This window comes from Pagrus major, chromosome 9 (assembly GCF_040436345.1).
Source record: "Pagrus major chromosome 9, Pma_NU_1.0".
In the NCBI taxonomy this organism is placed as follows: Eukaryota; Metazoa; Chordata; class Actinopteri; order Spariformes; family Sparidae; genus Pagrus; species Pagrus major.
Genome location: NC_133223.1, coordinates 10,476,261 through 10,491,067, shown reverse-complemented (window position 1 = coordinate 10,491,067; position 14,807 = coordinate 10,476,261). Strand labels below are relative to the sequence as shown.

General features: G+C 39.7%; 1 protein-coding gene across 1 annotated transcript; it reads right to left on the bottom strand.

Annotated features, from left to right (window-relative positions):
- Positions 1 to 6,619: 6,619 nt before the first annotated feature.
- creb1b (cAMP responsive element binding protein 1b) lies at positions 6,620 to 14,367 on the bottom strand. The gene is made up of 8 exons (XM_073473629.1): positions 14,332 to 14,367; positions 10,063 to 10,175; positions 9,745 to 9,891; positions 9,520 to 9,620; positions 8,864 to 9,018; positions 7,794 to 7,976; positions 7,370 to 7,523; positions 6,620 to 7,158 (listed from the first exon to the last, which is right to left on the bottom strand). The coding sequence occupies exons 2-8, from the start codon at positions 10,165 to 10,167 to the stop codon at positions 7,014 to 7,016; spliced, it is 990 nt and encodes a 329-aa protein (XP_073329730.1). The 5' UTR covers positions 10,168 to 10,175; positions 14,332 to 14,367; the 3' UTR covers positions 6,620 to 7,013.
- Positions 14,368 to 14,807: the final 440 nt, after the last annotated feature.

The window sequence follows — 14,807 nt, the reverse complement described above, 5'->3', positions numbered from 1 at the left end:
ATATAAAACATATGATCATTTTATAAAATAGGATTAATTGCTACCCAACAGAATGTACATAGATAAAATTAACTCCACCTTGACCCGCAGCAACATATTAATGCATAATACTTCAAGTATATTTTAATGATAATATTTTTAAACTTTGACTTGTAATTGAGTTTAGTTATCCATCCTTATCCAGTTTTCTGTAATTATTATACTTTTTGCAGATGATGGAACTCCTTTCTCTTCGGCCAAGTACTCCAAGGTGTACAACAAAAAGTCCAGCAAGTAGAGCTTGTACACACTACTGTCAAAATGCATAGTAAAAATAATGAGAACGTGAAACTATGTAAATTACTCTGAAAGTGACATTTTTCTAACCTTTAGTGCATTAAAGTACAGCTTTAATGTAAACAAATGGTAATGTAGCTCTTCAAAATGGTACTTAAACTGGCAACAGACACCTGTTTTCTCTGACATATTATTCTGAAGTAAATACTGATTGAAAGGTGTATTGGCTTTAGAAGAATGACACCATCTGCATTTAGATTGGTTACCTGTAAATTTGCTTTCATTATGCCCTTTGGCCTGCCCACCGGGATGGATTTTTCCCGCATAAATGAAGGATGAATTACAACACAAAGGAAGCGTGTCTGCCATTGTGCAACCAAAACAAGAAGAGGCATTGTTTTCCCTGGTCGCTAACCCCAGGTAACAGTGGTACAGCTGGAATAACTGTGAGAACTCTGTACTGCAACAGAAGAAGAACGCTGCTGATGACGGAGGCAAGGAACGTGAAGAGGGGGATTGATAGAAACTGAGGTAAAACAAGAGTGAACGGATCGGCATTCACTCAATGGAGATGACAGGTGTTGTGTCAAAGTCTGTGCCCCTGTTCATATGAGTTTGGTAAATTTACCAACAGGACTTGATCCGGCTCAAAACCAGCATTCTTTCTACTTGATTAGTGAGTAACAAAACCTGCCTACAGTCTTTGCATAGAAACGAGATTGGGGTTTTCTTGGTCAAATTGGGAACCTTGCGGTTGTTTTTTGCTTTGGACAGTAGTCAGGCCGTTAGCGGTAGCCATGTTGCTAATGCTGTCTAACGCTAAAGGCTTTTTTTTTTTTTTTTAAATGGTCCATTGTACTCATTTATATTTAAATGTACTTTACACCTGTACTTAAACTGTAAGAGAGAGTAGTAAATACCATGAAATCATCCATTATATAAAACAAAGAAATTGTAAACTTCTTTTTAAATTCATAATTTACCCAATCATCATCAGTGTCTCTCATGAATGTATTGTTCATAGGATTGATTAATTCATAATCAAATACATAACAATCTTCAGGAGCAGTTTATTGCAACATAGCAAGTGTTTACAAAAGAGTGATGTAATGCCAGTTTAACACTGCCTGATAATGGGCTGGTATAGTTTTATAATGTGACAATGTGGAAACAAACAGTATATAATGCATCATTTGGTGACCTCGTCTCTACAAGGTACTATACAATACATGGCAATTGAAACTTGTAAAAGAGGCAATATATAAACTGATCACATTAAAAGTTAGAAAAATGTTATAACTGTTCTAGAAAGTATATATATATATATATATATATATATATATATATATATATATATATATATATATATATATATATATATATATATATATACACACACACATATATATATACACATACACATATATATATACACATATATATATACACATACACATATATATATATATATATATATATATATATATATATATATATATATATATATATATATATATATATATGCTTTTACACACATTGATAACAATCTGTTTCATGCACAAATGAGCCCTAGCCTGGGTATAAATTATTCTGGCACAGAAATCAAAACTTTTTGTTTTGTTGGAAAGATATTGTGTATTCACATCACAAAGTTCAGCTCACTATATCAAATCAACAGAAAAAAGATTATTACTAGATATTTGTTCAGCACCAGCACTGGATGTATGAATAACAAGAGGTGGAAATGTTTGTTTTTTTTCAGAATATACTTACAAAAGTTTTCATCTCAAGTTTCTGAAGGTTTTGAATGCTACCCACACATTGTTATCCCCTGGCACCGATTACTCCGTTATTACTAAATAGGGATTCTACCAAATAAACTGTTTCCTCTCCTTTTCAATTCATTCCTTCAAATGCATTACAGAAAGATTACTTCTGCATTTTGTTCTCTCCACATACATTTCTTGAAACATAATGCTGTGACAGGTAGGAGGAGAGCAAAACAGAGGCAACATGTACAGCTACAGTACATGCTAATGTGTTGTGGGTCTAAACGCGATGATGCATTCAAAGCCTTCTGAAAACTCCCAAGTGTGAGGTGCTGTGTGATTTCTTTAGCTGATCCAAACCTTTATTTCAATATACATTAAAAATACATACTGTATACTGTACAATATCAAAATGTTTCAAACTGAAAAAAAAACTGGCAGAGCTACCATGAACTGATGTCCCTTTTTGAAAACACAAACAAAACATTTTAAGGAACACACCCTTATTGTTAGAGCGACCATTAGCACCCTCAAACCTCATTACTGAAGTTTTAAAACTTATTTTGTGAAACACAGAAAGAGATTTGTAATCGAAATAATGTTAACTCAAGGTCCACAGAGCTCTCAACCAAACAACCCATCTCTGAACGGAGAATGGTGTTAATATTTCTTGCCCATATATGATTAATGTGCTGAGTGAACTCCATCTGCTGAAGAAGAGATGCATTTGATAGCGTTGGAAAAAGCTTTTAAGTGGACCTTGAGTTATATTGATTTTGTCAAACATTGACAAAATTGATTTTGTTTCCAAAGTCAAGAATGAACTTTGATTCACTTTTAGTTCAAAAACAATTGTTACCAGGATATAACTCCAACTATATGAGTTTGCTAATTTCACACATCAACAGTGAGCTGGAGAAATTATTAAGAATTTGGAGTTTATTTTTTACCCCAAAAATGTCAAATATTTATGTTTAGAGAGAATTCAGGTTCCTAATCGTAATCCTAATCCATTTTATACTTGGGATAAGGAATAACTAACTTAATGTTTGATCTAATGTCAAAATTAAATAAAATAACTCTATTTAAGCCTTTTCATAAAACAAATAACAGTCAAAGAACAATAAAACACATGTAAAAAAGCTTCCTGTGGAAGGAATAATTGTGCTTTCATTTGATGAATTGGAAAATATAAAAAATTTTACTGATGGAGCCATCTCTGGTTAGGTCTATGAAATAAAAATACATCTACATTTAACAACATAACCATGTGTGGCTGAGTTTGAAGCCACCAAGGGTTCTGCTATGCAGTTTCCAAATAATAGAAAATATATATATATATAAGATGTGATAAATGTTGTGGACCCCGACTGCTCCCAGCAGACTCACTCTTCTCTACAAACACTCACTGTGTCAACCCTAAACAGAGTATAGCTCTCTGAAATATAACATATCCAGCAAAGGCCTCTTCTCATACACTTAGCTGCCATGACGGTGGTAGGCCTGGTGGATTACATGAATACACATTGTCTTCTATTATACATTAAAGTATGTTACAAATATGCAAAGTTGTTTTCATACAAGTCATGAGAAATGTTTTTCATATCAAATAAACAGAAATACACAAGGTCTACACATGCTGTAGCGTCTATGTACAGTAATATAAAAAAATAAACAGACAAATACGTACATGGATCTTTTCAAAAATCTCACACAAAAAAGATAAAAATCGATCTCTTTTCGACAGAATGCACATAGATTATTAATGTTAAACACGTGTGATTGTAGCCTAAATCTTCTGAAGATTTCACAAAGAATCGGATCTGCTACAAATTCAAACAAAAACCCTGTGATCCCAAGTCCAATCCATATTTTACCACCATTTAACAGATACTGCAAAACAGACACAACATTGTAACACATTGAAAAATGAAATATCATGGAAACTGACAGTGACTGGTTGACAGTTTACCGTGGCACAAATAGATGATGCTGAACCTAACGTGAATTGGATTTGGAAATATCTAGTCTCAAGTCTCTGGTGTTAAAATGACTCAATAAATGTGCATTTTTGTGCAACCTGGTTCATCTTTTCTGTCCTCTTTGACATCAAGTGAGTGAAATTATCACTCATTTTACTCATTGCTGATAACATGGAGAGACAGCGAACCACAGGAGGGCTGCGTTATAAACACAGTCCCAATTATCTAAACCATGAACACACCTGAACATCCATTAAAATTGTGCTTTACCTTAAAAAAAAAACTATTGGTGTGCAGATCCACAGTAAGTACAGTGTTCTTCTGCAACAACCAGTTTAGGTAATAACTTTTACATATACGTGGATGTTTTCACTTCCAAAATGTTTAGTTAAAATGGCCCCTTGAGTTGCTGCATTAATGGAATTAAAGGTCCAGTTTGTACAATTCAAGAGGATCTTTTGGCAGAAATGAAATATAACATTATAATAATAATATTATAATAATGAATGTATTATTATAATCATCTGAATCTGTATCTGTTTATGTTAATATAGAATGAGCCTTTTATATCTACAGAAGGAGCTGGTCCTCCTCCAAGGAGTCCGCCATATTGCACTGCGACGCTCCAGTGTGTCATTTCATACAGCATGTCGGCGTTGCTGAATCAAGAAGCGTGACAGTGCACATCATAATGTCATAACATATCATGTGTGTGTTTTTCTACCTGTAAATCAGCAAATGTCGAGGCGAACTGTTACATATATATTACTGTTACTATTATAATCATATGGATGCTGGTGTAATGTGTTGCGACTGAGATCCTGGTGTGTCATGGAAAGCGAAAAGATATGTTTTTTACTCTATATACATCACAGAATCACCATCAGTAAACAGCGGACCCTGTCTCTCACGCACAGAGAGGGATGCTGCTTTCCGGGGGGAAGTTCACTGAAGACTCGGTAGGGAAGGTGGAACGGGTTGCTCTGACTTTCCTTCATTAAATCACTGCCAGTAAACAAAAGCAGCTGCCTGGGCCTCTGCCGGGGACAGACACTGTTTTTCGGGTGGAAATGTGACGGAGAGTTGGTAGAACCGACAGGGTGACAGCGACTTTTCCATGTATAAATTTCCGTTATTTTTACCCATATAATTTGCCGAAGACACTATCTGCTACCATATTACTGTTGTTTGGTCTTGTAATGTTGCTTTAGTGGGTTGAAGCGTTGGACATTTCTCTTTTATTTTGACCGATATCCAGTGAAGGATCTGTTTAGTTGTCAGACTGTGAGCGCCATCAAAACGTCACACCCCTGTCCCGCGCTGCTGGCTTACCCTTACACAGAGAGGTTGACTCGCTTCTATTGTGGAGAGGTGGAACGCAACTGTCCCCCCATTCTGCCTCTGTAACGAACGAGGCGGAATAACAATAGCAATATTCCTGCCTTGAGAATGGGGCCAAAGTCAATGAAAAGAAGCAAAGAAATGCAAATTTGCTTCTATTTAAGCCGGGAAACAGGAATGATGCTATTAACATGAGTTGAAAATATTCAACTTTCAGTGAAAAATTTGATGGTTGCAATCTACAACCACACCGCTAGATGCCACTTAACCCTACACACTGGACCTTTAAACTAGAGAGTAAAATGTTACCATATCTGGCAGGAATGATGGCCAAAACTATAAAAAATGTGACCCCAGGTTGTAAAAACAATATTTGTTTAATATTTCTAAATCGAATGGCAGCATACACTACACGGCCACATGACTGCAGTTTGATTCCAACTGGCAGCCTTTGTCACATGTCATACCCCCCCTCCCCATTTCCTGTCCGCCTCATTACTGTCGTTATCTAACAATGGTAAGAAATGACCCTCAAAAGGAATGAAATCTCTGACAACTGTCTGTGATGGAATAGCAGAAACTTGCACTATAAAACGTCCACACGACTATGGAGACGCACAGTACCACTTCCTTCTACATCGGCAGTTCGTAGCATTTTTAAATGTCACAATGTCAATTTATTCAAAAGTCTTCATAATCAGTGTTTTTTACAAGCTGGGTCTTGTCAAACTGAACTCATCACTGTGAATGTAAAGTTACACCATGGCCATGAACGTTTTAATTTATAAATATGTGTCAGGTGTCTGTAAAATCACCTATCAGGAAGCAATAAACACAGTTCTTGCCCACAGTTAAGCACCTGTTTTAAATCGGAGGGCAAAGTCATTTATACTGCAGGTAACAAGAGCAACAATGCTAATGCTTAAAGGACAACTTGCTGGGCATTATTGCTGACAAAGCAAACACTTGACTGGACCAATGATGCAATGGCCCAGGGTTCAAGTCCGACCTATGGCCCCCCACTGCATGCCATCCCCACCCCGCCATCCCATATCCAGTCATCTCTCAAGCTGTCCTGTCAATAAAGCCATGAAAATGCCCCAAAAATACTATTAAAAAAAAGAGCCTTTGACACCTTTGAACCACAGGGAGGTTCTTGTTTAACGCAGATTTAGGGATAGTATTTCCTCATCCTCACTGGACTACATTTTCCAGCGAAGTATCTCTAGAATGACTGTGATGAGTGCAGTGTTATACTAACTTATTTGGGTATTAGTCAAATCTACAACAACAAGAAGGCTCTCTCAGAGCAACATGTTGACCCCTGTCAGCAGCTGATTTGACCCTTTAATGATGGTTTTAGACTATATAGTTTCAGTTAGCACTGTGCTAGTGTCCATCATCAGACACAGATGATAAACGCTGAAAGACCTTAGTGATACTGGAAAGATTTAGTGTACTTTAAATGATGGTACTGACAGCCTGCTGAAGAGAAGGTAGTGTACACAAAACTGGATTGGGGCGACTTCATCAAAAAGAGCCGGCAGTGTGCAAACTGGAGGGCCAGGCAGGCAGAATCAAACAGTAGAAATATTTAAAAAGAACTGAAATGCTACTTTCCCCAGCTCGGTGTTCAGGACAGCAACTACTCAGATTTATGGCAGTAAAGGTCTTTAAGGGCTTTTAGTTCTTCAATTAGTGTCTTGTTTTGGTTCTCCAGGACGGCCACTCGGTTCTCCAGACATTTAACATACTCCTTCTTCTTCCTGCGACATTCGCGGGCTGCCTCTCTGTAGGAGGGATAACACACAATTTGTCTGTCTTATTCATTTTGGTGGTCGTTGGGACCTTTTCTGTGGGCTGATATAATGTATTCTGAGACATATTTCGGTCATTACCCTTAACATAGGAATTAGCCTGGATATTTGGAAGTTTCTGATACAACAGTTAAGCCACTACTGAGATAAAAACACACAGACACAGTTCCTCCTCTTTTCATACCTGTTCTTCATGAGGCGGACTTCCCGTTTGCGGGTGACCTCCTCTGTGGCGCCCCCGGTAGGGAGGGCGGGGGATGAGGCCATGACCACTCCCGGGGCGATGGTGCTGGCAGGGGCTGCTCGGATCTGATAGGCCTGGACGTCACCTGAAGCAGCTGAAAGGTGTGGTTGGCAGAGAGTGATAGAAGAGAATCAATGTGTCATTAGGCTGTTTCCTGACTGAGAACAGTGAAATATTCTGTCTTTGCTACTAACAGGTGAAAGTTACCAGTATTGGAAAGAAAAAGTTATTTTCTGCAAGGTTGCATAATAAAACACAAAACAAAATAAAATGGGTACATTCAAAGGTGTAAAATCAAATATCAGGTGTTTCATTCCTATTAATAACCACTTCATTGATACCGATGAAAACAGAAATCCCTCACCTTGGACCACCACCTGGTTACTGGGAACCAGTATCTGCTGGCCGTCGCTGGTCTGTGCGTACTGGAGGATGGTGGCTCCAGGCTGGGCAGCTGCTGCGTTGGTCATGGTCAGAGTCTGAAGGCCCTGGACTCCATCTGTACCGTTATTAGCCAGCTGAATGGCTCCGCCTTGTGTGATGGCAACTGTGTGTTTGATGAGAGGGACAGATTGCCAGAAGGAGAGTGGGAACAAGTGAGAGTTCATCAAATCAAAGAGAAGAAAAAGAAACACTGTTCAAAAATGTGTTTAATTCATAGTGGCCAGGAAACATCATGATGAGCCTTTTGTCAAGAAGTGTTTGACTGCTTTAATGCCTTACACCTTCAACGTTCAAACATGATGCATCACGCCATATTTTGATGATTCTGTTAAAACTATTGTGTCAGATGAAATACTCCCGCAGACAGTCGGTGAGTAAACAACTTACTACTTCCTTAAAGAAAAGAATCAGTCTCAACAAAAGAAGCAAGATGAAATAGCTGGAACATTGCCCAGATTCATCACAACTGTCTATTAGGGTTCTAAAGATATTTTTATCCATTTTTGTCTTCTAGGCAGAAGCGCTCCAAAACAAGGTGACATTAGATACACTTCCTTGACAAGCCCAAAGCAGCACCTCCTCCCTCTGCCTGTCCCTCTGCAGTGAATTCACAGTAACAGCAGAGGGAGGTCGACAGAGGACAGGATGAGCGTTTGCGACTGATTTCTATGTTCTACATTAGTTTCAAACTTTTCAGGAGTATTATTTATTTCATGTAGATCTTAAGTTTGGTTCAAAGGGGATATTTCAAAGTTTATGTAGTAACTTAGTGACTTTCTCTGTTGCAAACATCACTGTTGCTCATCTAGAAACAATATTTTGTTAAATTTGAAATACAAATACATTCTTCCTGTCCTGAATTCATTCTTTTTTATAAATAATAATAATTTTTCCTAATAAAAAATAATTGATGAGTATCAATAAGAGTAGTAGTAGTAACAGCTGGTTTGAGTTCACTCCAGCAGCTCCACAGAGCTATCTATCACTTACTGTACTGGCCGCTGCTGGTCTGGTAGATGGGTGTCGGGACAGTGACTGTGGTGATTGCGGGGGTGGCAGCAGCAGCGGATGAATCCTCCTCAGCCTTTTCCTCCTCGATACGAGGGACGGCTGGTGCGTCAGATGAAAGGTCGTTCAGGATTTTCCTGGTGAGAGAAACAGCATGGAAATTGTTTCACATTTATTCATGTGAAATATCGCATCTGTTTTATGTCACTGTTAGATGAGCGTTACCATACCCTCACTGTTTTGGTTTACACTGACACACAGCCAGAAGAGCACACTGGTTTAAACTCATTTTCATCCCCAGATTTTAGATCCTAGAGTTTTAGATCATAAGATACTCTGTTCGCCAGGTTTGCTATACTACTACTACAAAAATACTACACAAACTTGGGACAAAAGGGGGAGCAAATGAAAAAGAATTGCACTTTTGCTTTATTTTGCTCTATAAGCAAGTTTGAAAAAGACAAAGACAAAATATGAATTTGTGTTTGCAATGCCAAAAAACTCTAAGTAGATGCAGATTAAAAAAAAAAGTAACAATTAACCTTTAAAATTTTAACTAAGTGTAAAATTTTGTATTTATGGGACATCATGGTGGTCTTAGTGGTCTCCTACACACAACACACACACACACACTCTACCTGTATGAGGGGCGTCGTGACAGAATCTCTCTGCGCTTCTGAGAGTCGGTCACGCTGTCTACTGACTCCTGTGAATCCTCACTTTCTGCTATGGTGGAGATCTGGAAAAAAACAAACAAAAATCAGACATAAATGCACCAAAAAACCTTCTAACATCATGAGCTGTACATCGTGGCGAAACACCTTCAACTAGTATTGTATATGTGTGCATATGTGTGTGTTTACCTGTACAGCCTGGACCTGTGGGGACTGGATAACAGACGGCTGTGCAGCCTGGATGACACCGTGGACCTGAACCGTCTGTCCGTTGGGAAGCTGTACCAGCGTTACTGTGGGACCTGTTGCTGAGGCGTGGCCCGTTGTCATGGATACCTGAAATTTAGAAGTGATGTGACCATGTTGACTGCTACGTGCACTTTGACTATTTCTTTAAACATCTGCGCCATCAAAATTGGTGTTTTTAAAACTTTTGGAAACCAGCTGCACTTGAACCTGAACCTAAATAGCAACTCATTTCTTTAGTATACGCAAGTTTTCTGTTACCTGTGCCAAAGTAGCGATCTGTGCCTGGGTGATCTGCTGGCTCTCTGTCTCAGTCACAGCAGTCTCCACCCCCTGCTGAGCCTCCACTGCTGACTCCATCTTCATTGGCTGAGCTGGGGATGAAGAGTTAAAGAGAAGCTGGTAAAAGTGAACTTTTGTGGAGCTGCAGCCACAACATCTGTAGTATCACATACGAGTAAACACAATGGTGATCGTGTTCTAGAAACAGAAATCAGCACAGCTTAAAAGCAAATTTGGTAAAACACACTAGAGACAAATCATATTTGAAATGCACATGAAAAGGATTTTGAATGGGCTGCCAAGAAGTCATTAATGACAAGAATACTGACCTACATCGCTCAACTAATACCATCTCTGAGTAACAAAGGTTCCCTCAAAACAACAATTTTCTGGATTAGTTCCAAGAACATCCCTAACAGATCTGTATATGTTGATCGCAGCTATCTAAAATATCATGAGGGGTGCTTAGAAGGTTCTATATAGTACATCTGTAAAGAAACTACAAATGTCTCAGTTCCTGGTAATGTGTCATTCCAAATGACTGATCAGGTAATTGCATTTCTATAGAGCTTTTCCAGTCTACTGACCGCTCAAAGTGCTTTACATCACTTGTCACATTCACACACACATTCATAGACTGATGGCAGAGGCTGCCATGCAAAATGTCTTGCTCAAGGACACTTTGACATGCACAGTCAGTCATTGAGTCAGCAATGATGATCATAAATTATCAAAATTATTATTATTATTGCTAAAAGAAAAGTTGATGTGAAAGTTGGTAATCTTTTCTGCACAGTAGTGAAGTCATAAATTTCAGTATGAAGTTATGGGCATTTGAAAATGTGTGGGAGGCTGAATGTTTGCATCTTTTCATGATTAATTATGCGTTAAGTTCAATTTACCCCTCTGAACACTCATATCAAAGTTTATCACACTATAATTATACCATAAAGGTTTTTTCTTGGTTCAAAATGAGGCAAAGTCTACTCAGCGACTGTGACCTGCTGAAGAAAACACATTTGACCATGAATAAAATTATGAATGGGATCTTGAAGGCTTTCAAGATTATAGATATCACTAAAGATAGAACTTTTTACAGTATAATACTTGAAATGTAAACTGAAATAAAAAAAATAAAAATAATAAAAATCAGTATGACGCCAATCAAGAAGCCATAATCTTACATTTATGGAGCTTATTGTGTTCAGTTTGTCATGTTTCCGTCTGTGTTTCTGTGATTTCCTGTTTTATTTTGAAGTTTTGCACTCATATGTCGTGTGTTGTTTTCGCTTCCTCCTTTTGTGTGATTTCCAGCCTTTTTCTGTGTCCACCTGTGTCTTGTTTGTCAATCAGCCCTGTGTGTATTTAAGCCTGTGTTCTCCCTGCTGCCTCTGTTTGTTCACCTGAGCCCCCGTCCCCGTGTCTCCCCGTGGTGTGTTTTCTGGTTTGCTGTTCCTGGTTTTATGTTCCTGCTATGCTTTCATCATTACTGGTTTGTACTTTGCTTTAGGTTGTACTTTGCCCCTTGAAGTCCAAAATGAGGTGTGGTGATACAGTGTACACAGTCTGTCTAGATGAATTGTTGAGGCAGGTGGCTCTATGACTGACATGTACAGCCTCCAGTAAGTGCTCGAAACGCTGAACTTTTTCATAATGACAGCTACATTTCCCTTTGTGGTTACAACCTTCTGCCACCAGTACAAACAACAAGCGACATCATCTGTAACACCAATACTCAGACCGCAACATCTTTCTAGAAGTGTGATAGATGTTTTTAATGGCCAGGTTAATCGGCTAAATCCTGTCTTCACAAAGCAATTACAGTATATGGCAGTGATACATTTTGTTGAGCTGCAGTGACTATTCAATTAACTCTCAATTGGGCATGGGTGTATTTCGGGCGTAACATAAACCAATCACAGTGTCGTCTCCAATTCCCTTTTAAGAGCCAGGTGCACCAGGACCTGGAGCATCGCTATTAACAGTGGCACTCTTCACTGAGGGACAGGTATGTGGACCTCAGCTGCTGGACCCTCTGCCTCTGTCGTCTCCCATGTCCCTTCAACAACTCTGTTTGACTGCACATGAGAAAACACACTAATATTTAAGTGAGGAGGAGGAGGAGCGCTGCTGATCGTCCCTCTGTGTGTGCTGGCCGCAGATCAGATGGGACGGGTCATAAAAATTATCATTTTGATCAATTGCAGATGGGTGAAACACTGTGCGTCTTTAATGAGGAAATTTTAATGAAATTACCTTCAGCAGTCCTCAGGTAGTAGAAAACTCCTGATTCGTCAACCGGGTTGGTTAACATTTCTTGCAAATAATGTTCTGTGTTCTTCTACATATCAAAAGATGACAGACACAGTCCAGGTTCATACAGTAAAATAGTTTGGAGTGAAGCAGCTGATAAATCCTGCGATCCTGTCTACAAATATTTATTTCAGAAGCTAAAAGTTTCATTCTGTTTTCTCTGGAGACTTTACTCCTCAGCTTTTAGAGTTGCTGATTAAATGTCCCACAATATGTGTTACTGTGACATTACTGCATTCATGGAAACTTTTAAAATAACTCAAAGCAGCCTGTGTAGGTGCATCTTACCATCTCAATAATGCACTCTTTAAATAGCAGAAAACACACTGCGCATTTGACTTTAGACCAGCTTTTTGTTGGTCAAGACAGCAGAGCGCCATCAGTGCGCCTGACCACACCTCCCACAGCTGACCACAAGTTAATATACCAATTGTACAACGTGGGCGTGAAAATGCCAACTGCCTCGGTCTGAGACAAGCAACGATGCTTGTGCTGCGCGGCGCCTGGCGTAGAGCCCTTTGGGTTTTGGACTGTTATGTTGACAATGAATATTTTTCTGATTTTTTTTTTTTTGACATTTCAGACCTAATGATTATCGAATCATGAAAATTAGCAGCAGTTTGACTGAAAATGATTGTTAGTTTCAGCCCTTATTAATGGTAAATTGGTAATTGGTAAAGGTGGCCTCTTGAGCAAGAAAAATCTATTATGGTTATTCTTCATTGGAACCCATTTGCTTCCACAAAATGATTGCTAGTCTTCTTGCAATAAACATAAAATGAACTAAAAGTAGCAATTGGTATCAATCAATTTTCATTCATCATTATTACCATGTCTGAGCTGGGCCTGATGATAAATTAATTATCAAGTAGAAATCAAATAGATTGAGTAAAATAAATGAATTCTAACTCATTTTAATTAACTTCACAAAGTGTAGTTAAACTGTACTAATAATAGACTTCTCCCCTTCTAATAGCATCTGACACCTCTGGGATTTAACAGTCTAGACAGGAGAAGTGAAGCTTCTTGTTGAGACGCGCAGCTGACTCACACATTGTGATCCTGCTGCTTCGGACCGGTCCTGATATATTAATGCATCTCAACAGAGATCTGTGTGTGAGCAGCGTGCTCAGTGTGATCTGGGCCGTGTTGTTCACTGTGATCTCACACTGTGCGTAGCTTCTCTCCGCTGCATGATTGGCTTTACACATTTCTCCCTCTGCTTTTCAAAATCACTCGGATGCTCCGTGTGTGACAGCGGAGCCACATGGCCGGGCAACGCCCCCCCACCTTAACGCACACGCCGGTCACATCCCGGGAGATGAGAGACAAACGCGACGTGTGTTGACGGCATAAAAACAAAAAACACAAGATGCGTGTTCAGTCTCCAGGCCTGAGTTCATGTTTTGCAACGGGCAAACCAAACGCGACGGCCTGCAGCGGCCGATCTCCATCACCGCTGAATAAATGACAGAACGGGATGATTATCGATCGGGCAGAGGTGATGTGAGGAGATGTAGACCACTAAATATTACAACTGTATGACATCTAATTAAGTCGAAAATAGGAATAAATGAACATATTGCGGCTGGTGGTTTCAAAGCACCGTTAAGGGGAAAAACGGCGCAAATCTGTGCGCATAACGCTGCGTCCTTTATAGCACCATATGACAGCTGAGCGCGTGAACATCGCCACAGTCCTGTCACAGTTCCCCATGTGTCAACCCACAAACTATCCCTCCTGGTCCGCTGTCAGAGCCGCACATTTCGCTCCGTTTCCTCTGAGGCAGCCGCAGCCTCCCCTCCCTCCATCCTGCCACAAACACACCGCGGCGCCATGATCTCTTTGTTTCCTCCGGGCCGAACCCGACCAGACCGACAACGTTCTACGGCCGCGTCCCATCTCTCTGAGCCCCGGACACCGCTCCGTCCTTACCGATACAGACTCCCTTCGTCACTCCCGGGCCTCCGGAGCTCCACTTTTATTCTGGCCGACACGTAAGAGCCCGCGTCAGGCTACACCTCCGCCGCGTCACCGGGAACAACAACACGGAGATTGGAGAAGGACGAAAAAGCAGATGGCGACACTGGCCGGAAAGCACCGACGTGTGCACGAGGAAGGGCGGGAAATACCGAAGAGAGGCGGATCATTACGACCACCTCTGTCCCCGGGAAGCGCGTGGCAGCATGACAATGAGCAGTTATTAACAGTGTATAATTATGTAAGGAGAACAACATTCATTGTTTAGGACGGTCACCGAGCACCTTCATCACGTTGATAAAAGTGTGTTTTTAAATTATTTTTTAAAGGTGAACATGGTTATAAACATGATTCTTGTTTGAGTCAAGTAGGAAATATAGAAGAAGAATAAATGATTTACTTCCGACTTAATAAGCAGTCCCAAACCGTTT